This window comes from Diabrotica virgifera, chromosome 8, assembly GCF_917563875.1.
Source record: "Diabrotica virgifera virgifera chromosome 8, PGI_DIABVI_V3a".
Classification (NCBI taxonomy): domain Eukaryota; kingdom Metazoa; phylum Arthropoda; class Insecta; order Coleoptera; family Chrysomelidae; genus Diabrotica; species Diabrotica virgifera.
The window spans coordinates 222,820,863-222,848,692 of NC_065450.1; the positions used below are offsets into that span (position 1 = coordinate 222,820,863).

General features: G+C 32.4%; 1 protein-coding gene across 2 annotated transcripts in view; it reads left to right on the forward strand.

Moving 5' to 3' along the window:
* The window catches only part of LOC114342178 (four and a half LIM domains protein 2), a 485,196-nt gene that overhangs the window by 72,006 nt on the left and 385,360 nt on the right, over positions 1–27,830 (forward strand). For both annotated transcript variants that reach the window (XM_050657502.1, XM_028292970.2), the window contains exon 2: positions 20,087–20,172. In XM_050657502.1, coding sequence (XP_050513459.1) covers positions 20,087–20,172 — 86 coding nt within the window. The remainder of the gene's footprint in view (positions 1–20,086; positions 20,173–27,830) is intronic.

A 27,830-nucleotide genomic window follows, 5' to 3' on the forward strand; every position in this document is an offset into this window, starting at 1 on the left:
TACGTAAGGAATCCAAATCTGCAATAAAAAATGGGGCCTCCCATTTAAGATTTTAAAGTATCCCCCCACCCCACTTCTGTGGGGGGTCGTGTTTGATGCAATTCGATAGATTTTTCAAAAATATTGTATAAGTGAATTTTTCAGTTTTTCGATCTGATGTTCATTTCGCGAAATATCGCGGGATTCGTATTTAAAATATTAAATTTACCCCCACCCTCTCCGTGGGAAGTCGTGTTTGGTATCATTCGATAGATTTTGGAAAAATATTGAGTACGTATTTTTTAGTTTTTCGATCTGTCGTTCATTTCGCGAAATATTCGCTTATTTCTTGTGAAACTTTGTGACTCACCCATTTCCTTACGCCCCGCGTAAGGAAATGGGGAAGGAAACCTCACTAGATCGAACAGTAGGAGACCGAAAAGCATTAGGTACATAATACAGGGTGCTCAAACATAATTGTATCTGAGCAAGGGTAACATCAACCTCCTTTCACCCTTTATCCAGGCTTAGGACTGGCAGCACAAAGTACTGGCGAGTTTAGAGGTTGTTTTTTGCTTTGTTCCCGCGAATGCATATGTCTGCAAATTTTCATTCATTTGCATTGAAGAAAGGCAGTCAAATTAACTTCTAAAGATTTGACGCAAACTATTGAACTAAATAAAAGCGTTTAAAAAATACAACAAACAAAAAGACAGACATACAAAATCTTAGTTAGCATAATTTACTGCAATCTTTTTTAATGTATGTACTATTTCGGTCTAATGCTGTTTGGTCTAGTGAGGTTTCGGTAAAGTGCTTTTCGGTCCAATGAGTTCGATCTACTGCTACTGCTTTCGGTCTAATATTTTGGTCTTTACCGTTTTCTTGTACTGGTATGCCCATTGTTCCACATTTTTCATACCATCTCTTCAAAGCCTGATCTATGTATATGTTAAAAGGTGATAGACTACATCTCTGTTTGAGGCTTTTTGTTGCGATGCTTGTTTTTGTTATTTCATTGCCTAACTTTATTTGCTGCTATGTTTTTCTCTCTAACGTGGATTCTTCTCATTGCTTCCCACAGTTGTTTACTGGGCACCATATCGTATGCTTTCTTAAAGTCGATCAAGGTCATAATATATATTATGTGTTTCAACATTTTTCTCTTTGTTCTTTTCTATCTCTTGTCTCATGCCTAATACCTATTATTATCTAGACATGATCTGTTTTTTTGGAGATTAAAGATTTAAAACAATAAAATGTATTAATAGTTGAAAATTCGCAAAGCAATAATTGCAATATCTGTGTGTAGGTGCTTAAAGTTTAATACACATATTCCGCACGAGTTGCAAGAATGGCTGTATGAATGCACGGAGGTGTCCTTTCATTTCTCGCGTTTGCAGCAGATTTCGCTTGAATGCATGTCGTTTTTCAAAGGCAAGCGTTTTTGAATCGACACCTTACACTACAAAGTACATTCCACAATGATTACTAACTTCCTTTTTTATGAAATATGAATTAGAACTTGGAGAACAACGGCATAATAATGGATATTATTTTATAAATATTCATGGTTCTAAAACTGTTTTCTTCTGGCGTGTTTAATATTATAGAATTATGTTTATGTTATAGTCAAAGCCCGAATTTCAGGCACTCCTAGGTTTGACTAGGCAATCCTCAGCTCTGACTGACGGTCTTAGTCAAAGCCCGAAATAAATTACAGTTTCGGCCTTTGACTAGTCAAACCTAGGATAGACTAAGTTGGTTAGGCAAAGGTCGAAATTTAATTATATGAAATCGGGGTAGCTATTAAAATCGGAGTTTTTGTTAGATTAGGTTTAATAAAACGTCGTTTTTTAATTTTAATGTTTATTATTTTTATATTGTCGTAATTAAAATAAAAAAAAGAATGTGTGTGTACTTTGTACGCACGTAAGAAGTTATACTTCTATTATATGATTATATGATTATAAACGAAATATACTTTTTATTTATATTTTATTTAAATATTAAATTAATTTATACTTAATACTTCTCAAACATTTTTATTAAAACAGTGCCAAAAATTAAAATAATAAAAAAATAAAACACACACAAACACATTAAAAATGCCACAAATGATTTCTGAACATTAATTGTCGGAAAAATTTTTTCCGCAAATCGCCAGGAAATTTTGACATTCCTGTCAAAATTTCTTGAAGAAAAAGTCAGGACTTCCTTACTGTAAGGAAATGTCATTTCCTTACTGTAAGGAAATGACATTTCCGTACAGTTGTTAGTGTTCTATTTATAAGCGTCAAGTTTGACAATTCAACCTCAATACGTTTCCATAGTAACCCAAGTAATTTTATTAGGAATTTCAAAGCACCATTTATTTGGGAATAAAATTATCACGTTTTTTTTTTAAATCAATCAATATCTGTCGAATTTTAAACGATTTGCGGAAAAATAGTATGTTTACCTCGTAGGAAAAGCCACATTCCTGGACTCTGAGTTGCTAAGTCTCGGCTTGCGCCTCGACTTAGCAATCTTCACAGTCGTCCAGGAATGTTAAGCTTTTCCTACCCGGTAAACAATGTACTATTAACTAAATACGTATTTTCTGAAAATAAAATTATATAATAAATATACTTACAATCATAAAATATATAAAAAATATAAAAAAATAAAAGTTTCTATTGGGATTCGAACCAACTTACCACGCGGCTGGTATTTGCGTTGTATTGGGATTCACTCGCATTAAAACTGCGCCACAGAGGCAGCTTGTCATTATGTGGGAAGATCGTCTAACTAAACAGATTAACCTTTTGACACTTTTAACTTATGTAAATCAAATTATTTTGATTTTGAATGAAATGATTTAGAATTGAAAAAATACAACAAAACATAGGGTAAGAAGACAATATATTAGGTGAATATTGATAGAAATTTTGATGGTAATCAAATTATGTAAAAAAAAGTATTACATACTACTTATGTATTTTGGTAGGTTCAAGGTAGGTATCGGAGCCCGTATAACGACTAATAAATTTCGCAATCACTTGCGTCGTGCAAAGTCGCTATGTTCAAATATCATAACAAAATTTGATCAACTATTTATAAAACACTTACCAGTGAAAGATTCTTTAGCTTTGAATAAGCGAGATCTGCGGCACTCATACTAGGCACAGTTTGATGAGCTTTCACATTGGCATGCAACAATCATCTCTTCTATGTAAATAAGTCCAAAAATATAATATGAAAACTATTTAAAAAGGCAGTATAACCATTAACTAAGTTTTTGTTTGTTGTTTCTCTTCCTACAAATTTTAAAACGCAACAAGCATACATTATAACCAAACACAGTCCCACAGCTGTGCCACAGCTGCCATATTGGATAATTTTTGTCATGTCATTTGAACATCCAATCAGAACAAAGTAATAATGCGCATGCGCCCCGTCGCTAGGTTTTCCCATATAAAATTTCACCGTCATTACGCCCGTAAAGAAGTATAACTTCAAAAATTAGTGTTTACTGTCACATGTTGAGGCATTATGGCATTTAGAGTTGCACGATACGTTAGACCTTTTACAGTTACATAATTTTGAAGAGCATTTCTTAATGCAGTAGCATTTTATAAAGCCTTGTCCCCAAATTTAGAATCTTTTGTACTAATTTCTCTTAGAGCCAGCTTAACGTCTGGAACATCTTTGAAATTAAGAAAATTCTTTTTGCGTTCTCTTATTTGATTTCTTGAAAAAAGTGTTTATTGTTCCGTATTTCGTACCAACTCTATATAAACCGTCAATTGTTTTATCGTGTATGAATACCCAAAATATTTCGAGTATCTCCTTTGGCTCTATAAAAGCTGGGGATATGTATTGTTATAGTTTTTCCGATAGAAATTTTAGTAAATTTCTTTACTTAATTGTTTCATAGCATTAGCTTGGACATGAAGACCTTGAATCGCCTTTTCTTTATTTATTTTAATCTTTTCTGTCTCTGCACATCGCATGCATGTAACTTTTCTTTCAAACCTTCATAGTATGCACCAACACCAAGTATGCACACAACATGTACCACCTGATTATAAATTATGCAAGTATGTGCGTCAGAGCTCTCTTTTTGGCAAATACAGCAAACCACATCTGAAGAAGTAATCTGAATTGTTTGACCATTTTCTTCCTCTCCTAGTGACGACGGTCCAGAAGCTTCGCTAGTATTATGGTGATCCTTAGTTTTTTCTCCGTTTGCAATATCTTTTTTCACAATAGGGAACTTGCACATTTTTTTTATTACATAATAATGTTCAGTTTTGTATAAAAATGAGATTTCCAAAATTTTACGCTTCAAAAACTCATAATAACTTAGAAGTACAAATTTTACAAACTTAGAAGTACAAAGTCTTCTGTATTTTAAAATAGTTCAAACGACCCGTGACGTCACACAGTTTAACTATATGGTTCCGTTTATGGTTATAATTAGGTATATTCTTCTTCTTCTTTAGTTTATTGGCCTCCACCTACTTGGGTATACCTCGTCGCGGAATAAAGGAAAAATATTTATATTCTATTAACATTTATCGTATGTCATTGTAATAATATATACCAGTTTGTTGACATTGGAGTTTGATATAGTTATTGAAGGAAAGGAAAGAAGGTTTACTACTGAAAATAAAACCATTTTGTAAAAGTACAAGTTTTCTATGAATAGTTCAAACGATCAAAAACACTTGTAACGTCACATAACTGTATTTTCTACTGACGTTTATAACGTCTAATTTAAAATTCTGTTTACTTTGTTGGAAGAATGTAAACATATAAACGGATGACGTCACGACGCGTTTTGAGCTGGCTGGTATAATTTGAATTTTTAATCGTCTTTAGGGGCCAAACGAAAGCCAAACAAAACTTTTTTATCTTTGATACATGTTTTAAATTATGTTCTGTTGTGATTTATAACATTTTTTTCGAATTTAAAATTGTATACAAGTTCTTCATTGACGGAGACATTCCGAATTGGCGTATAATATGGAAGGTTTTGAAAGAAAAGTTACATGCATGCGTTGTGCACAGACAGAAAAGATTAAAATAACAAAAGTAGAGGCGATTGAAGGTCTTCATGCCCAGGCTAATGTTATGAAACAATTAAGTGAAAAAAAATTTCCTCCAATTTCGGTCGGAAAGACTAACAATACCTATGCCCAGCTTTGATAGAGCCAAAGGAGATGCTCGAAATATTTTGGGTATCATACAATATACAAAAATTGACGGTTTATATAGAGTTGGTACGAAATACAGACAATAAACACAGTTTTTTCAAGAAATCAAATAAAAGAATGCAAAGAGAATTTTCTTAATTTCGAAGATGTTCCAAACGTTAAGCTGTGTCTAAGACAAATTAGTACAGAAGATTCTAAATTTGCAGGACAAGGCTTTATAAAATGCTGCTGCAACAAGAAATGCTATTCAAAATTATGTAAGTAAGTGTAAAAGGTCTAACGTATTCTGCAACTCTAAATGCCATAATGCCTCAACATGTGAGAATAAACACTAATTTTTTATTTTAATTAGGATAATATAAAAATAATAAAACAATAAAATTAAAAAATGATGTTTTATTAAACCTGATCTAACCTGATCTAACTAGTCAAACCCCGATTTCATAAAATTAAATTTCGATCTTTGCCTGACCAACTTAGTCTATCCTAGGTTTACCTAGTCAAAGGCCGAAACTGTAATTTATTTCGGGCTTTGACTAAGACCGTCAGTCAGACCTGAGGATTGCCTAGTCAAACCTAGGAGTGCCTGAAATTCGGGCTTTGACTATAACATAAACATAATTCTATAATATTAAACACGCCAGAAGAAAACAGTTTTAGAACCATGAATATTTATAAAATAATATCCATTATTATGCCGTTGTTCTCCAAGTTCTAATTCATATTTCATAAAAAAGGAAGTTAGTAATCATTGTGGAATGTACTTTGTAGTGTAGGAGTGCCTAAAATTCGGGCTTTAACTATAACATTTATATGGGATTAAGCCAAGCAGCAAGTATTTGGTGTAATGATGAAAATCACCTAATATTTGACGATTCGATTTCTACTCTCTCAGAAAGTAAGGAAAATATGCTGAAAAAAATTCTGGGAAGACTTTATAACATGATTTTTAATTTTTGCCCATGGGTGTGTCGTATGGTGCATGTATCTTGGGTATAAAATATTTCGATGATCTGTTCTTCATTCGGCTATTATACTATTCATAATATGTTCCTGTTATTTAGTGCAGTCACTGAAGGTGGATATGAGCTATTACCTCAGATTTCGTTGAACCTCCATCGATTTGCATGAAAATTGGTGAGTGGTTAGAGGATATCTCAAGGAACAAATGTGACATGGTGCCAACTTGCGCTTTTACCCTGGGGGTCGATGCCACCCCTCCTCGGGGGTGAAAATTATTTTATTAAAATTAACCCCACAATTCGATAGAGGGACAAATTATAAGCAACATTTGTTATATAAAGTTATTAAAATAAATCAAAACTTTTTGAGTTATTAAAAGATCAAAGATTTTATTTTTTCGTGAGAAAAATGCATGTTTTTAACCGATTTTTCATAAATAACTCAAAAACTATAAGTTTTTACAAAAAAGTTTTTTATATTATTATCAAAATTGAGGCTAATAAAAAATCAAATAAACTCCTTACTAGAAAAACCTTTCTATGTTAACTAAAAGTAAGTTATAGGTAATTGAATGTATATTTCTTTAGTCGAGTACCCAAATCTAAATATTCAAGCTTAAATACCGGGAAAATGATGCAATTTATAACATAAACTTATTAAACATTTGTCAAAGTTCATAGAAATATCTATCAAATGAGCCCTCGAACAAGTTGATAGCATTAAAATTTATGCACCAAAAATCTTTTAAAATTTTTTCCAAAAAATGTTATTGTTTTTTTGTAAATAACTCCGTTAGATTTTAAGATATCAGGTTCACCTAAAAACTAACTAAAAGTTGATTCCAAGAGCTATTAAAAAATGTCGAAATTAGTCTTTTAAACCCGGTTACATGGTTCTCGCAGCAAAATTGAAATTTTAAACGCTTCTATCTCGGTTATTTTTTACTCCACGGAAATAGTAAAATGGGTAAAGTATTTGGAACAGAAAAAACTAAAATTTAATTATATATCATTTTTTACGTATATTGAGTATTTTTGGAGTTATTATCAAAAGAAAATGAAAAGTACGATAATTTTAAAAATTCTGATTTTTTTAAATTGTATCTTTTTTTCAAAAATATGCATTCTAAACCGGTGAAAATTGTTGAAATCATTAACTATGTTAACCTAAAGAAATTCTTGTGAGGATTACTACAAATTTTAATTTTTGTGGAAATAGAGTATGTGTTATTTTTCACTTTTTCCTAAAAACATCGAAAGGGTTCTCTTATTTTCATCATAACTTGCTTAACATTGATGGTATTAACTGCTACTGGAGCTCATTTGATAGGTACTCCGAAGTACTTTGACAAGTGCTTAACAAGTATATTCTATAAAATACATCGTTTTCCCGTTACGTAAGCTTGAATACTTAGATTTGAGTACTCGTCGAAAAAAATATACATTCAATTACCCATAACTCACTTTGAAATAACATTGGTTTAGTTCTTTAAGTGGGGAGTGTATTAAATGTTTTATTATCTTTAATTTTGATAATAATAGTTTTTTTACAAAAGCTTATAGTTTTTGAGTAATACGTGAAAAACAGCTTTAAAACATGCATTTTTTTCTAAAAAAAAATTTTTGATATTTAATAACTCAAAAAGTATTGATTTATGTTAATAACTTTATTTAACAAATTTTGCTTAGAAGTTGCCTCTCTATCGATTTCTGGTATTTTTTTTATTAAAAAAAATTCACCCCCAAGAAGCATCCACTCTCAGGGTAAAAGCGCAAGTTGGCATCATGTCACCTTTGTTCCTTGAAGTATCTTCTAACTACTCTCCAATTTCCATGAAAATCGATTAAGGTTCAACGAAATCAGAGGTGAAAACCTTCAGTGACTCCACTAATTGACTTCTTTCAATTTTTATTCTTATTGACTTTTTTCCAATTGGTTATCAATACAACCTGTTATCATTGTATTCTCCTATTCTTAAATCTATGTAAAAATGTGAGTTACATTAACTACGTTATGCACGTAATGATTTTGCAGCGGAATCTTAGACTATTAGGCTAAGGCCAGATAAGCGATAATTTACGGCGCTGTAAGAGCAGGAAAATGAAGCGGCAGTAGCTGCAGTAAAAAGCATGGCCAGACGGGAATGTAAATTACGGCGTGTCGCGAGATGTAAATAGGTACAGTGTTTTGGTCGTTGTTGTGGCTAGATGAGCTACAAAGGACCCAGGGCCCAGAGCACGCCAAATAGAATTATATTTTGCTGACGTCACAAAATAGAATTTCATAATGGGAGAATCGACGGTTGGTAGGCAACGTGACGTCACTAAAATAGAATTCTATTTGGCGTGCTCCTAGTCCAGGGCGCATCTGTAAAAATATTAGTACATTTGGACGTTGAGAGGTGACTCAAATTTTTTTGCAGAAATTGCTTGAAAATAACTCAAATAATAATATTTGAGTTATCCTCCCTCTCAAAATGGTCCGGAACATTGTTTAAATAATAAAAATATCTAAAAATTAAGGAAAAATTCGATTTTTTTCTTCGTTTTTTAAATATAACTTTAAAAGTATTCATTTCCGAGAAAAGTTGTACCGACATAAAAGTTGCGTAATTAAATTTCCTACAATATAGAATTGGTTAAAAATTAAAAAAAAAACAGTCACCCTAGTTGCAAAATAGCAATAATTGCGAAAAAACCATACAAAAACAAGTATTCGAATTTTACGTTTTTCAACCATTTATGCTACACTTAGGACCTTCATATTTCACCCAGAAAAAATTTATGATACAGTAAAACAATACTGTAAATATCATTAAAATCGGTTCAATAGATTTTGCAAAATAAATTTTGCAATCCAGCTTTCGCAAAAAAAATTCATTTTTCAAAATGTTACAGGACTGAAAATAAAGCAGATAGCAAGTTGAAATTTTTTTTGCTTATAGAAGTGTACTGTACCTTTCATTTCCAATTTGCAAAATTAAAATCGATTAATTACCACGACGTCAGGAATTTTTTTAAATAAATAATAATTTTTGGAGCTACGCGCAGGACAGCGGTGTTCGATTCACACAAGTTGATTTCCACCAAAATTTCTTCCAATCTTTATCTAATATATTATTTTCTTACTCTATATTTTGTTGTATTTTAATATTTTAATTCCACAAAAATCAAACTAATTTTATTATTGTTTGTGAAATATTGTTTAAACAATTGCATATGTTTAAAAATAATAAACTTTTATTTTTTAAGTTAAAATATATGAACAAAGAAAGTTTTTGCTAATAAGAGTGTTATTTCAAAGGATAGAGTATGTGTTTTTATTTTGCAATAAACAAATTTATTTATTTATATCGAAATTTAATAAAAATTAAAATGTATCAATCATTATCAAAGGTCATTGGAATGCCCAATCAGAGCAAACTATCCGCTGTCCTGCGAGTAGCACCAATAATTAATGTTTTTTTTTAATTCCTGACGCCGTGGTGTTAATCGATTTTAATTTTGCAAAATTGCAAATGAAAGGTATAGTAGACTTCTATACGCAAAAAAAAATTCAACTTACTATCTACTTTATTTTCAGTCCTGTAACCTGAAAAAATGAATTTTTTTTACGAAAGCTGGATTGCAAAATTTATTTTGCAAAATATATTGAACCAGTCTTAATGAAATTTAGAGTATTATTTTACTGTATCATAATGTTTTTCTGGGTGAAATATGAAGGTCATATGTGTAGCATAAATTGTTGAAAAACGTAAAATGCCGATACTTGTTTTTGTATGGTTTTTTCGCAATTATTGCTATTTTGCAACAAGGTTGACTATTTTTTAAATATTTACCAATTCTTTATTGTAGGAAATTTAATTACTCAACTTTTATGTCAGTACAACTTTTCTCGAAAATGAATACTTTTAAAGTTATAATCAAAAAACGAAGAAAAAAATCGAATTTTTCCTTAATTTTTTGACATTTTGATGATTTAAACTTAAACAATGTTCCGGGCCTTTTTGAGAGGGAGGATAACTCATAATATTATTTTTTGATTTATTTTCAAGCAATTTCTGCAAAAAAATTTGAGTCACCTCTCAACGTCCAAATGTACTAATATTTTTACAGATGCGTCCTGGTCTATCCCGCATCAGGTCCATTCGTTTGCGACACGACGCCGAATATGGGCCCGTTTGATGTTGCTGCGCGATATTGTACAGCTCAGTCTGGCCATCCACTACACTCACCATGGGACCCATTTTAGAGCTTCATTTTACTGCTCTTACAGCGCCGTAAATTATCGCTTGTCTGGCCGTAGCCTTAAGAAACTACATATAATATAATTTCCAAAATCATTTCTTCGCATCTGAACGACACACTATTTTTTATTCGAACAAAGTTGTCTGACAATTACAAGATACGGCAATTTATCAATTCATGTATCTAAAATACGAAACTCGTCCTATCTGACGATCTGATGTGGAAACTAAAACCGTATCGAAACATTTTGATGGCTTATAGAGTCAACTAACCGTGACAGCTTGAAAGGTAATACAAAAATAAATATGAAATAAACTAAACTGGTATTTGTTGTGTGACGAATCATTAGGAGACTCTAATTTTTTTTGTATCATCGGTGTCGGTTGTTTATTTCGACAGAGCAATTATAATTGCTGTAGCACAGGGATTGGTGTTCTGGTGTGAATAAATTGTGTCATCTCATCGCATCTTATTCTGAGAAAAGCCAATTTATTATTATTATTATTAGTATTACAAAGAAATAAGGGCTGGGGTCATGGAGACCCATAAGCTCATTTACAAGATAAATGAAATAGTACCTACATTACAAAAATTAGTTTCGCAAATAAACTATGGACTATAGACTAATAGATTGTGCACAACACTGATCAGTTTACAAACAGATAACTGTCTAATTGGTTTTTGAAAACATTTATAGATGGAGAATTTATAATTTCCATTGGGAGACTATTCCATATACAGGGTGCGCCAAACCTCTGGTTTTCTTTGATTACGGCTAAATTATGGGACATACAAAAAAATGGTTTTAACAAAATTAATGTATATCGAAGCCGTCTATAATTTAAAATTATTTTCGATTATACAGGGTGAGTCAGAACGACGTTACAAACCAAAGTTGTGTTTTTTTAAATGGAACACCCTATATATTAAATCATTTTTGAATATATTTTTTTAAAATATTAAGAATTTATATAAGGTATTATAGGCCTAAAGTTAACAATTTTCGAAATATTTACACTTTTATTGACAAAAATGGTAATATTCAAAGGGCTGTGAATTAGGCTTTCAAGGTAATAAATATTTAAATGACATGTCAAAGTTTTTTTAGTATACTGTTATTTTTAAATAAATTAACATATTTGACATATAACCATAAAATATACAGTGTGATCACTATTTGCAAATACAAAATTTTCTCATTTTTTTAAAATGGGACACCCTATATATTAGTATTGACTTTTGTAGCAAATATTACAACCTTTCTTTTGTATAAGGTTGTATGTACCTAGCAAGTTTCGTTTTGTAGATATTAAAAAAAAACTCTAGATTTTAAGTTTTTGCGGATTTTTTATTAAAAAATTTTATTGCAAAAAAAATAATTATAATCTGGTTTTAGAAACATACATCAAAATATCAAATATGAAAATAAAAACGTAATTAAAGATTAAAATAAATCGTATACTAGTACAATTCAATTGAATTTAATAATTTAAAATTATTTTACAAAAAATATTTTACCGTACTAATGAATGCATAAATTAGTTACTAAATTAAATAAACAACCAAATTTGATATCTACCCTAGTAATTTTTCTACCACAGCAACTTTCCTGTACCAAATTAATTGTTAGGTATATTGTATTTACGAGTAAGATCAGTTAAACTTTTAATTTACCTTTTAAATTTACTTACATCTTAAGAACATAATTATAAAGTATGCTTTGAAACAAATGAATGTTAAATGTATTAGGCAAATTATTTATATAAATAGTATTAACTGGTGTCACAAAAACTGGTGATACTTTTCTAGTTGAAATTTTTGTAACAATTTTTTATATTTTAAATTTTAATTTTTCAACCGAACAATTGATGGATATGACATTTGTTTTGGGCGAAACCATTCGAAATTATTACCAGCTTTTGTGATAAGAGTACATAGATACTATGTATTTACTTCGTAATATACTTTCTTCTATAACGTTCATTTGTTTTAAAGCATACTTTATACGTTCTCAAGATGTAGGTAAATTAAAAAGTTATTAACTGATCTTACTCGTAAATACAATTTAACTAACAAAATTGGGTACAATAAAGTTACTAGGGTAGAAAAATTTCTAGGGTAGATTATGAAATTGGTTGTTTAATTTAATAATTAATTTATCCATATTAAATACTTACTAGTATGTAAAAAAATTGTTTGTAACATAATTTTAAAGTTATTAAATTCAATTAAGTTGCACTTGCATACGTTTTATTTTAATCTTTAATTACGTTTTTATTTTCATCTTTCATATTTTAATGTATGTTTCTAAAATCAAATTATAATTTTTTTTGCAAAAAAATTTAAATAAAATTATCGTGGATATAAAATATCCGCGAAACGTAAAATCTATAGTTTTTTTTTAAATATTTACAAAACCAAACATGTTATGTACATACAACCTTATACCAAAGGAAAGGTTGTAATATTTACTACAAAATGCAATAATAATATACAGGGTGTTCCATTTAAAAATAATGAGAAAATTTTGAATTTGCAAATAGTGATCACACTGTATATTTTATGGCTGTAAGTAAAAGATATTAAATTATTTAAAAATGACACTATATCATAAAAACTTCGACCTACTACTTAAATTTTTATTACCTTGGAAACATAATCCACAGCCCTATAAATATTACCATTTTTCTCAATAAAAATGTAAATATTTCGAAAATTATTAACTTTAGGCCTATAAGACCTTTTACAAATTTTTCGTATTTTTAAAATCTATATTCAAAAATGATTTAATATATAGGGTGTTCCATTTAAAAAAATAAAACTTAGGTTCATACCGTCGTTCTGACTCACCCTGTATAATCGAAAATAATTTTAAATTATAGACGGCTTTGATATACATTAGTTTTGTTAAAAACATTTTTTTGTATATCCCATAGTTTAGCCGTAATCAAAGAAAACCAGAGGTTTGGCGCACCCTGTATTCTAAACATACGATTACACAGAAAATGTTGGCGCTTTATCGACGAAAAGGGTTCCTTCTTCACTTTAAAACTATGTCCACGTAGTCTGCTGTGATCATCTAAAATAAACAAGTGTTGCAAATCTCTATATCCATACTTTAAAATTCGGAAGGTGATAATTAAGTTACCACGGAGTCGACGAGCTTCAAAAGTTGGTAACCCTGCTAAAGAAAGTCTTTGTTAGTAATCTGGCCTTCTTCGTTTGAAAGATAGTCTGGTGGCCTTCTTTTGGATATTTTCGAGAAGAGTTCTATCGCGCACTAATTCTGGGCACCAAACCGTTCCACAGTACTCCAGTAGGGGTCGGACATAAGTTTTATACAAACGAATAGAACCCGAAAATTATATTTATGTAAAAGTCTTACTAAGTAGGTATAACTTACTATTCGCTTTTTTAGTAAAGTTTTAAATATGTTCGGACCAACTCAAATTTTCAGTAATTGTTACACCAAGGTCACTATATGATTCCACGGTATCCAGTAAATGCCCGTCTATCGAGTAAGACAAACGAGGATTATTTTTTCCCAAATATAAAACCACACACTTATCTCTATTTAGAGGTAACATCCAATCCGAACACCACTTGAAGATCGAATCTAAGTCACTTTGTAAGTCTTGCCCATTGAAGAGTGGGTCAGCAAATATTTTTGTATCGTCTGCGTAGAAAGATTTCTTAGATTTGATATGAGATTCAAGATCACTGGCATACAACACAAATAGTAGTGGACCCAAAACAGATCCTTGTGGAGCACCACTTAAACCGGGTTTTTAGATGACAGCGACTTGCAAACTCTAACACAAAACTCCCGATTTGTTAAAAAATCATTAATCCACTCAAGAAGTTGTCCGCGAATGCCAAAATGTTCTAGTTTATACATCAATTTTCTTCTTGGTACTCGATCAAATGCTTTTGCAAAGTCTAAATATATTACATCCACAGGTCGTTTTTTATCTAATGCTGCTGTCCATTCATTAACACACCACAGTAAATTAGTCATGGTTGATCTACTTTTCACAAAGCCATGTTGTTGTAGAGGAATAATATTTTCTCGAAGTAAAAATTCTGAAAGACACTGTGATTATTGATTCCATAACTTATCAAATAACAGGTGTAAGGCTTATTGGTCTGTAATTATTGGGATCTAACTTATTTCCTTTTTTAAATATAGGTGTCACCGAAGCACTTTTCCAAATTGAAGGCAAAGAGTGTGCATTAAAAGATGAACGCATCATTAGTGATAGTGGAACAGAGAGGACATCTGAACATTTTTTCAAAAATAATGTAGACATTTTATCGGGCCCTGGAGATGAGTTGTTTTTTAACTTGTCAATATGGCGCTGAATGATTTTAGGTGAAAAATCGATATAATCAATTTTGGGAATAACTCGTGGATTACTGATTATAGGAAACTGATTTTGAGACGGTTCAATAGCAAAAACTTTAGAAAATGTACATACTCATACGTATTCTGACAAATCGTTTCATCATTCTTTTTTAACAGTGGAATGGACACTTTAGAAGACATAGCAGACCTAACATATTTGTACAGTTTTTTAGTCGTTGTAGCTTATAATAGATTCTTCATATGCCATTCTAGCTTCATTAATATACTTTTTTTAAATTCCTTTGTAGTTTTTGTGAGTTTGCAAGTCACGTGTATCACCTGTACGTTTGTATTTTCGCCATAATTTTCTTTTGTGTCTTATAAGTGATATCAATTCACCGTTAATCCATGGCTTAAGTTTGTTCCTATAGTAAGTTTTTTTTGTAGTGTTAAGTCTTTATATTTGTATAGTATTCTTTAGAGACATTTTTCGTAAGCATTTGATTTTACAGATTTCAGTTCACTTCTTTTCACTTCCATATTCGGAAGATATTCTAGACGACTACCAATGCGGCTTTCGTGCTGGAAGGTCAACAATAGATCTTTACAGATCCGACAAATATTAGAAAAACACTGGGAATTCAACCAAGGTTCAACCAATCCAACCAAATTTTCGTAGATTTCCAGCAAGCATATGATTCGATAAAAAGAAGCAGAAGCAGCCTATGGTTAGCAATGCTAGAAATGGGAATACCAAGAAAATTAGTTAATCTAACTGAAATGTGCGTGACAGACATATACACCTAGGAATTTTGTGCAGTAAGATGAATCGTCATGCAACTTTTTGCATTCGATTTAGGAGAGTGTCATGAAAGTTTGTGAACTAAATTGATGTCCGGCAGATGGAATTTCCATAAGATAAATGCATTGAAAGTGCATCTCGAAGAGATGGAAAATGAAAAATTTTTAACTTAGGAAATACTGATGGAAATAACTTTAATTTTTATACTCGCGGGTTTTGGAGGTCGTTGAACACGAATTTCATCTCCGCGATGGACTCCAAGGTACCTGGTGCCCAGGGTGGAACTCGTCGCCTGGAATTTTATGTCATAATCATTCAAAATCAGTCGATAACCATTACTTGGAGGTCTTGGGGGTGGCTGAGCACGAACTTCATGACGGCGATGGTCTCCGAGGTACCTGTTGCCCAAGGTGGAACTCGTCGCCTGGAGTTTTAGGTTATAATCATTCAAAATCAGTCAATAACTATTACTCAGGGGTTTTGGGGGCCGCTAAGCATGAGTTTCATGGCGGCGATGGTCTCCTGAGACTCTCATGAATCGAATACAAAAAGTTTCATGACGATTCATCTTACTGCACAAAATTCCTAGGTTTTGGACTTTTTAGTGCTTCGTTTCGTTGCTTCGCCTTATACTAAAGAGAGCCTCTCCGTTAACAAACTTTAATTATTATTGTAGTAAATTTGTTTATCTTGAACGAATATGACACATGTGTTCTATCTACCTAGTCTACCTACTGCTAATATAGGTGTTGCGTTTACTTACAAGAGACACAAATAGTTTTTTCAATACTCTTTTAGAGTATTAATTTTATATTGAACACTAATCAATCAAAATGACGACCAACCCACATTAACAAAGTAAACAATAAATCCATCACGTAAAGATTACATCGATCTAAGCTGGTAACCTTCCAAGAGCACATAATAATTAATGAACAAGCTTTCTACGAATGTAAATACATGGATATATTGAAATAAAACCCAAAAATATTGATAGAAAATGAATCTGTAATGTTTTTGGGATATATTGTACAGCTTTTGCTGATTATATGACATAATTTTACGGATACCTACATTATGGTAAATAAATACACAATAATAATATGCTAAATAAAAATTATCGTACATATAGCGACAAATAATCTTCTTAACATCGAAGCATTCTTATCCAGAGCGTTATTTAATATTGCGATTACAGAAAAGTTTTGTCATTCTGTTAAAAATTTACCGTGCAATTTCAATGCGGCAACTTATTTCTTTTGACTGATCAGTACCTTCTGTGACCCTTGCACCAAGGTATTTGTACGAAGATATTTGCTCAATTTCTGTATTATCTAGTACTAGTTTAACTTTGATGTATTTGTATTGTACTTTTTTAAATACCATAAACTTGGTTTCTTTCTAATTTATTTTTAGTCTATTATTGTTGCAATGTATATTTCTTATTATCTTCTTCTTTTACTTCTTGGAGACCTTTCAATCTGTTTAATTCTGAAGCTGCCTCTGGTTAATTTCCTGGGAGGTAGACTGCGCCAACTATCCCTCCATCTTTTACGTGATCTTCCGGGGGGGTCTTGAACCGGGTGGGTTGCTTTTTAAGGCAAGTTTTGAGAGTCTATGCTCATCCATTCGTCTCACATGGTTGTACCATATCCTCTTGCGCTGCCTACCCCATCTTACAATATCTTGAATTATGCATTGCTCTCTAATATCTGTATTTCTCACTCTGTCTCTTCTTGTTTTCCCCACTATTGTTCTTAGGGTTTCCATTTCGGCAACTCTTAGCATCTGTTTCGTTTTGTTGGTGTCTTCGCGCACTTCTATGCCATATGTCATGATCGGTCGTATGTAAGTCTTGTAGATTCTAATTTTACTATCTGTGCGCATATACGGATTTGACCAGACTATCTCCCGCAGACATCCTGACAATGCAGATGCTTTGTTGATCTGACTCCTCAGGCCCTTTACTGGGTGGTGGGGGCTTGATATATCTATGCCCAGATATCTGAATTGCATCAACTGTTCTATGGTGTTGTTCTCAACCACTAACTTAAATCTGAGCGGATCTTTTGCTATTGTCATACATTCAGTTTTGTTGGTAGAAATGTTCATATTTAGTAGGCTGCTAATTTGAAAGAACTATAATATGAATTATAACTATATGAACGATAAGAATGTACATTTAATGTATAAATAACATGCACAACTTCAATTAAAAAAAATCATTAGATAATGGTCAAAATAAGAATGATTAAGTTTATTCACTGGGCCACCATGTACTGATGTAATTTAGACAATAATTCCTGTCGAGTGTTGAATGTTGAACTTTTAAAACAAATGAATATGGGAACTACTTAAAAATGAGTCAGCACTATATACTTTTCGATTAAGTAAAATTAATGTACCAGTCTCTAAAAGCAATTGACAGAATCTCCTCAAACTGATACAAACATTTAAATATTAATACATATTTAACAATAATATAATATAATAAAAAAGCGAACCACAAAAAATATGAACAGCATAGTGTTCGGAAGTGATGGTTTTATGGAGATACGAAAACGAAAATATATATGGACTAAATCTAATCTAGATCTAAAGTTCATAGACGAAATATGCACGAATAAAGAAAATCAAAATAGAATATATCAAGAAGTTCTGGAGTGTTCATAAGTGCTTATAAGCATTAATTAATTATGCTATTTCTAATTCGTAGGAAACACCAAACACCATCATTCCTAACTCAGGCAACAACTTATTTAATGTCTTCTTCTTCTTCCTTCTTGTATGTAGGCTTTAAAGCCTGTTTCTTCAATATTATCATCCTAAATTGTTTAAACTATCGCACCATATTTTTCTTGGTCTGCCAATACTTCTTCGTCCATTTGGTGACTTATCTCGTGCTATTCGTACTATCCTATCCTGTCATTCTACTAATGTGTTCGTTCCACTCCTGTTTCCGTTTTGTCACCCATCCATTTATGTCTTCTACATTGCATGATCTTCTTATGTTTTCACTTCTTTTCCTCTCCAACAGACTTTTCCCTGATATTCGTCTGAGTATTTCCATCTCTGTTGTTTCTAGTAGTCGTCTCGTTTTAGATGTCTCAGGTCTTGTCTCCGCCGTGTATGTCAATATAGGTCTAATTGCTGCTATATAGATTTTTGCTTTTGTGTCTTGTGTTAGGTGTTTGTTCTTCCAGATTGTGTCATTAAGAGATCCCGTCGCTTAACTTGCTTTTAAGCTTCGTTGTCGTACTTTCTCTTCAACATCTCCGTAACTGGTTATATCTATTCCCAGATGTCTAAACCTTGGTTCCTGCTTTATTATTTTCCCATCAATTTCGATTTTGCATCGTAGTTTGCTGATATTATTCGCATTTCTGCTGATATTATCATATTGTATTTATTGGCTGTTGTATTGAAGATGTGTCTTAATCTTTGGAGATCGTCTTCTCTCTCGGCGATTAATGCGGCGTCGTCTGCATAATATAATACATGTTTGGATTTCTTTGTTCCCCATTCTGTAACCATGACCTTTACATACTGCTTCTATTATTTCGTCCATTATTGTAATAAAGACCAGTGGGCTTAACGAGTAACCTTGTCTGACTCCGCTTTGTACTGGTATAAACTGCGTTAGTTTTCCGAAGTTCCGTAGTTAATGTCGAAGGATCAAAATAACACCAAAGATCCAGCCAAATACCGCTCAATTTCTTGTCTTCCAACTTTCTATAAATTGATCATATTATCTCATGTGGCCCTGCGTATCTACCAACAGTGTGCTCTAAACAATATAATGCAGCCTCAACAGAAAGGATACGCTACTAAAAGGCTGATTTTAACATAAAGGCTGAACATAAATCCGGCTTAAGAGTTCCATGGGCTGCAAAGAGAACAACTTATCATCAACTCAGACATTTTTAACCAGACATATATTTATACCATAAAAAGCAACCTATTTATTGCTTTCATCGACTAAAAGAATGCGTTTGATTCAGTGTCGTATGTATGGATTATATTTAGGTATTTTAAGATCATATATAATAATGTCGATGGTAATATAGTGAGTGACCTTTTTAATGTTAAGACTAAAATTCACCTTCAAATACCTGGTGAAAGCAATTTAGAGACTGCAAATATCCCACTAACGGAACTCATTGACACTTTAGTTCTGTCTAGCGATGAAAACACTATCTCAGCTACATACTGTACCTCTACCCGGCTCTGTCTTTTGCATTTAAGATCATTGAGAGAACCAAGAATGGTTACATTGTTCCAGACAGCTAAACCCTGATTTTTACCAGGTTGTTGCTCCTTCCCGTCCTCCTTTCCCATCTCTTGCATGATGGTATCCCAGGCTTGGAACTGGTATACCGGAGATCTTGTTCCCTTCTAAAAGTCTTTTGTCCTGTTGCAGTTGCATCAGTGGTCTAAATTTGGAAGATAGTTTTATTGATTAATAGAGGATAGAGGGTTGGTTGTATTTAGTTTATTTTAACTTTAAATAAATTTTCATCACAGCTAATTCGTTGCATTTCTTTTCCAGGGCGTCCAGATCAAAGAAGCTGATATCGGACAACCTTGTACAGAATGTTCGAAATGCAAAGATGGGTACGAACCGCACAAATGGAGGTATGTGTTAAGTTTCAATTATCTATTTTAAGCAGTTCGGATCTGCCTTAAAGTGTAAAAAATATATCACAAGATAATTCAAAAAAAAAAATAAAGTTGGCCATATGGCCATATGGTATTTACTATAAAAGGTAGAAGGTAGTTACTACAGTAGACTCTCTCTATAACGAACACGGGTATTACGAGGTTTCGCTTATAACGAGCTACACTAAATGTCCCATGAAATTCCTATTGAACTATAACACCTCTATAACGAGGCATATTTAGTTATAACGTGGAAAAATGAAATTGAAGAATGTTTCTTTACCTGTTTTTGGCGTGGTGATGGCCATAAATAAATACCATAACTGCCTGTATACAGGAATGCCCAACATCTGTGTGCTTATTCAGACCAGTGCTGTAATAAGTTCCACCGCCGGTAATAAATTTCTTCCTTCTTGTTTATCTATCGACCGATGTTGAATATTGTAGGAAACGATGGCCATTGTTGAGGCCGTTGAATTTCATTGTTGAGGTCGACCATCGACACCTAATAAACTACCTAAGAGGCATCAAAACATTTCAGTGGTGTAGTCCAGGGTAATAAGGTTTTTTCCATGACACTTGAACAGCCAGGGTACTGATGCGTTTTTTTCGACAGGTAATACCTATAAGAGCAAATTGTACTATTTCACAGGGAAAACAGGGAAACTTATGGTTTTTTTAGTACAAATATCTTCGATATTATGGAAAAATATTTAAAATGACGTATTACAAAGTTTGATATACTCATTTATTGTTAATATCCTAGACCATAAAAACTCAGTTTTTATGGTCTAAACATAAAAACTCAGTTTTTATGGTCTAAGGTTAATATAATTGCGAAAAAAGGTCGAAATTGCAAAAAAATTTATTTTCGCAATAACTGTTGTAAAAATTAGTGTACAACTTTGAAATTTTTGTCAAATAAGGGTTCTGTGGTGCTTAATATGTGATAAAAATTTCAAAGCGATCCATTCAATTGTTTAAATTTTATTCAAATTGTTTATCCCAAAGAGCATTTTTTTGCAATAACATAAGTCAGAAGAAAATGACGTTAGAACCATTCCACAGGTGTCAAATGAAAGAGCATGAGCTATATTTTCAACTTGGTTTAAAAAAGTGAATAAAAAATGCATTTATTAGTAATAAATAATTACGCAAAAGTATCGTAAATCTTTCCTTATAAACTTTTTATTTTGTTATATAAGAAATTATACATATTTATTACAATTTTTTATCAATTATGATATAGATAACATTACTTGGTAGTTGTGCACTTAAAACAGCGTAAAAAAGTTAATTTTTTTGGAAAAAGTTATTCAAAAAGTTTATGAAGAAAAATTGACGATACTTTTGCATAATTATTTATTACTAATAAATGCATTTCTATTCACTTTTTTGAACCATGTTGAAAGTGTAGCTCATGCTCTTTCATTTGACACCTGTGGAATGGTTCTAAGGTCATTTTTTTCTGACTTATGTTATTGCAAAAAATGCTCTCTTGGATAAACAATTTGAATAAAATTTAAACAATTGAATGAATCGCTTTGACATTTTTATCACATATTTAGCACCAAAGAACCCTCATTTGACAAAAATTTCAAAGCTGTACACTAATTTTTACAACAGTTATTGAGAAAATATTTTTTTTGCCATTCCGACCTCTTTCGCAATTATATTAACAATAAATGAGTATATCAAACTTTGTAATACGTAATTTTAAAGCTTTTTCCATAATCTCGAAGATATTTGTACTAAAAAATCATAAGTTTCACTGTTTTACGTTGATTTGAAAAAAAGGGGAAAATGCTATTTTTTTGACAGTTAATTGTTTATAAATAAAAATGGCCGCCAGATCCTACGCAGGAAATAGTTATAATTTGTTCCTATAGGTATTACCTCTCGAAAAAACGCTTCAGTACCCTGGCTGCTGAAGTGTCACGAACAGGGTATATTTTTGTGTTATTACCCTGGCCTAGTGGTAGTATGCACAATATTATTGTTGTCTGATATAACGAGATCCGCTTATAACGAGGTAATTAGTCCGCCATTTCAGTTCTCGTTATAGACGGAGTCTACTATATAAAATTCCAACAGAATTCTGCATTCTCATTACTCAAATATGAGTGAAATGAAATAAGGAAAGACAGCTTTAGATTAAAATTCAATCGGAGCCACCACCATCGGCTGACCAAGGTTTCTGCTTTTCAGCGTCTTCAGAGCCATTTGTGGTGTATCCCGAAGCGAACTGAATCCAAGCTGTCGAAGTATGCACATAAATAAAATATTAAATGCATACGGACGCGTTAGCGACATCTATCTAGAGACAGAGAAGTCTAACTTTAGTTTTTCAATTCTGCGAACGCTGAGTCCCAATCTTATTAATATTTTATAGCTGTATGTAAAACTAAAAACATTCAAAGTGTTTATACGATTATTATTAACAATTCTCGGTATTTAAATTCAGAATACAAATCAAACAATGAATCATTTTTTATAGTTTTCTTTCCATAGACACTTGATACTTTGAACAAAATTTACATGCAATTCAAAGAATTTATCTATTTTTGGATCTTTCATTCCTTACCCGACGATTATTATGTAATAATGATATTGCAAATATTGATTTATCTCATCGACTTTGTTTAAGGAATTTATTGATACGATGGTCGTAGTATTATTTTTAATCTATTTCAAAATTACCTAATATTAAAGATAAATGAATATGACTGAATGGCAAATCTTCGTACAGCTACTTTGGCATTACAAAACTACCAGTAGAAAAGTAACTAATTGAAACGGATAATAAAAGAACGAAAACTTCAAAAGAATGTAATAATAACTTATTAATACCCACCAACAAAAAAGAAAAACAGAAACAATACAGAGCGCAAGTCAAGATAGAAGTGGAGGGGGCTGTACCGTCGCCCCCGTTAGCGAAATTATTCCGATTCGATTTTTTTGCACAAACTTACTCAAAAAGATACCCTTATAATAAATCCACATGGTGCCGTGCGGTGCCGTGGTCGAAAAATTGTGGAAAAAATTTTTTTAAACAAATTCACAAAAGAAAATTTTAATTTCGACCAAACTTTTTTTAGATAATTTGGGTCATTCTGAGCAAAAAAAGTCTCTTGTCATTTTTCTCTAAAATTGATTGTTGTCGAGTTATAGGCGATTTAAAATTTGAAAAATGCAAAAGTGATCATTTTTAAGGCTTAATAACTCGATTAAAAATTATATTATGAAAGCGCATGAAAGTCAGAAAGTGATCAAATCAAAGTTTAAAATCCCTCCTTCAAGTTCCTAAAGAAATTTTTGTCATTGATTTATTACAAAGCTGTTATTTTTAATTATTAACAATTAGCGCTATAGTCCACGCTATATCGTCGCCCTCGTTAAATAAATTATTCCGATTCATTTTTTTTGTCCAAACTTACTCAAAAAGAGGTCCTTACAACAAATCCACAGGGTGCCGGGAGGTGCCGCGGTCGGAAAATTTAAACAATTTTTTTAAACAATTCAAAAAATCAATTTTTTCACTTCGTACAATTTTTTTAGATTATATGGGTCATTCTGAGCAAAAAAGATCTCTTGTGATTTTTCTCTGAAATTGATTGCTGTTGAGTTATACCCGATTTAATTTTTTTTTATTTAGCTAATGCCTCGACAACTAACGGCCATTGGCATGGTAGGTACGGTTAATTTTTGCAGTTAGATACCTAGTGTCATGTGTAGTGTAGTGTGTGTGTTGAGTAAGTGTCTTGTTACTTTGCAAAGTCGACGTCATGGTCTTTGCAAAGAGACGCTAATTGTATCCGAACGTCTGCGGTCCCTCCGGTGAGTACCGATCCCACAAGGACAGAAACCATTTTCATTTATTAATTTATAATAAACGAAAAATCTCTGACCCTGGTGAGATTCGAACTCACGACCATTCGGATCTCTCGATCCAAAGGTAGGCGCTCTTACCACTCAGCCACAGAGGGGGTGATTTAAAATTTGAAAAATGCGAAAATATCCATTTTTAAAGCTTAATAACTCGATTAAAAATTATTACTATAAAAGTCAGAAAGTGATCAAATCAAAGTTTAAAACCCCTCCTTCAAGATCCTAAAAAATTTTCATCATTATTATTTCAAGGGAAAAAATTATTTTTGTGAATTTGTTTAAAAAAAAATTAAACAATTTTTAATCGAATTATTAAGCCTTGAAAGTGGCCATTTTCGCATTGTTCAAATTTTAAATCGCGTATAACTCGACAACAATCAATTTTAGAGAAAAATGACAAGAGAACTTTTTTGGTCAGGATGACCCAAGTTATCTAAAAAAAATTGTTCGAAATGAAAAAATTATTTTTGTGAATTTGTTTAAAAAATAGTTATTTATGAAACAGTTCGTGAAGTATGCTTTTTGCGAACGCATGCGATGTTTAGAGCACGAGCGAGAACGAAGTGAGTGCTATACATCGCGTAAGTTCGCAAAAAGGCACCTGATTTGGGCGTCGAAACGTTAATAAAATAACAGAACAACATTAGATTGAAAACTTAGTCTTTTGTTAGCAGTTGCCGCTAGGGCATCCCTGCCATTTCGTTCGTTGCAATCCGTAACTGCAAGCCGGGGTTTGTCCTGGTTGGGTCAGAGAGCAGCATATGTGCCTCCTGATGAGAGACTAATAAGTTTCGAAACCGGTAGAGGTGCTTGCTGCACTCTCTGATTGAACTGGAATAATGATGCGGCTGTAGTTTCGTGTTGCAACGAAATTGGAAATGGTCAATGGTTATTCATTTTTTATTTATATGTTTGCTCTGATTGGAATACGAAGGGAACCATTCTCGTTGGAACTTTACCGCGCTGAGCAGATGGGACGTGAATTATAAATTGTAAAATTCCCTCATCTTCTTTAGTCTCAGCATCCGTTATGGCTTGCAAATTTTATAAGCCTCGGAGGTGTAACCAGAGAAGGTTAATGTTATTTTTTGTGCTATTAGATTGAAAACTTAGTATTATGTCTATATTCCTAAATGTGTAGAACGTAGATAGTATTTTATATTGTCTTCCTGTATAATGTACCATTAGCAATTAGCATTAACTAAAATGATTTACGGGTGATATCACCATATTTCGTTTTCGAGGAAAGCATGTTTAGGGTCTGAATTACATCATTTTGTTATAAAGATGTTGATAAGTCCACGCAAGTGCACGCTAATCTCGGTTTTATTTAAGGAAGATGACGACAATCTGGTAGCGGTTAATACACTGCCCAATATAAACTGTTATTGGGCCGCCTTTAGACTATCCATTGTTTGCAATGTATTTAGTCCACAGCTGACTCTTCGGCAGTAAATATGTCAAAAGAACTGAACATAGACTATTTTATTCTTTAACATGTGTTTTAACTGAAATAGACCAGAAAGGATCTGTTTTTAGGTGGATGTGAGAGGTGGCATTCAGATTTTTGCGGATAAAGTTAAGTGATAACTTCGTTAATAATAATTGATTTACGCTCCTTCTCAAATATGCCCGGAACATTAATAAAAAAAATAAAATATTAAAAATTTCAAATAATTTCGTTTTTTTTTCTACTTTCTTTGCTTATAACTTTAAAACGATTCATTTTGGAACAAAGTCGTATAGGAATAAAACAAAGATAATTAAATTTTCTATCAGTTACGATTGGTTAAAAATGTCTTAATTTAACACCCTTGCTGCAAAATAGCAATAAATATAAAATAAGGGGGCAAAACGAGCCTGTCCTTATTCAATGTTTTTCCATCACTTAGGTTACACTTGGAACCTTCCTAATTCGCTTAGAAATTTTTTGTAATGTGCTAAAACCGTACACCAAATTTCATTAAAATTTACTTACTAGATTTTGCATAATAATTTTGCAATTTTTAAATATTTTAATTTTTTTATTAATGTTCCGGGCATATTTGAGAAGGAGCATAAGTCAATTATTATTACTGAACTTGTCACTAACTTCATCTGCAAAAATCCGAATGCCACCTCTCACATCCAAAAATACACGTTTTTTACAGCTTAGTCCTGGTCTAACTGTATTAACAATAAAAAATAACAATAGTTAACGAAACTTTAAAACAGAAAGGAACATAACCTACACTAATATCGCGTGTTCTCTGTCTAATTCTATTATATCGGCTAGAAATGTTAGATATTAAACGCGCTATTTGATTCTCGTCTATGGAGTTCCAGATATCAATAAACATATTTTTTAATCTTGCAGGGAAGCAAGAAGGGGCTGTCGAAGTCTTAATTGTTTACCGACAATATCCCATAAATGTTCATTATAATTCATGCTGGGACTGTGATGGGGCCAATTCAATATCTGAATATTTACCTCACGTAAATATTCAGTAACGACACGCGATACGTGAGGCCTTGCGTTATCATGCATTAAGATAAACTTATTTCCTATAATGTGCGAAAGGAATAACGTGTTCAGAGACATTTCTGTAATAGGTCTGGATCCCGCGTATGAAAAAAAGTTGATTAATAGCAAGCTGAAAATTTGTTAATAGCTTAAGGGTGTCTAGTCGGACAAACTTTGATATATGGGAACACTGGAATAGGGGCAGTTTTAATTGTGGAACAGGTTAAAAATTTGGAACGGTCACACCTCGAAAACGGCATATTTATTTTGTCCGACAGAACAGACTTAAACTCTCCGAACAGAGATTAAACCCTCATGCAAAAATCAGACTGCTATTTATCACCAAATGGGCGTTTGAATGAGTGGAACATGTAGAATATGTCAAATGACAGGAACTATGACAGGTGATAAATAGCAGTCTGATTTTTGCATGAGAGTTTAATCTCTGCTCGGAGAGTTTAAGTCTGTTCTGTCGGACAAAATACATGTGCCGTTTTCGTGGTCTGACCGTTCCAAATTTTTAACCTGTTCCACAATTAAAACTGCCCCTGTTCCAGTGTTCCCATATATCAAAGTTTATTCTACTAGACACCCTTAAGCTATTAACAAATTTTCAGCTTGCTATTAATCAACTTTTTTTTCATACGCGGGATCCAGACCTATAATGTATCTTCTGTTATTTAAAAAGCGAAGACCCCAAATCCGTTCTTGCTATCACGAATATTCTACCCCAAAACATCACAGAGCCTCTATAAAATAACCTCGTTTCTCTTATATTGCACTGTGCATACCGCTCACCTGGTAAGACAAGTAGAGCAAGACGAGCAGACTAGAAAACTTAGTTGGATACTTAAGAAACGCAGAATATCCCAATTGTAAAAATATCCTAAAACTTGACAAAGAGAACCAAAGTGCGGAAATTACTAGGCGACCAAGACTAGCATGGGCAGGATTTGGCAAACTTAGTTGGATACTTAAGAACAGCAAAATAGCCTAATACTTGAGGAGCAAAGCGTTCAACCAGCGCATGCTTCCTATCGTGACATATGGATGTCAAACTTGGACCATAACCAAGGCAAATATGAATAAACTAGCTAAAACAGAAAGAGCAATGGAAAGAGCAATGTTAGGTATACGACGACTGTCCGATAAACAGAGGAACGACCAGGTAAGATCAAAAACAAAAGTCGAGGACATAACAACAAAATTTGCCAAACTTAAATGGAGCTTCTCAGGCCACACT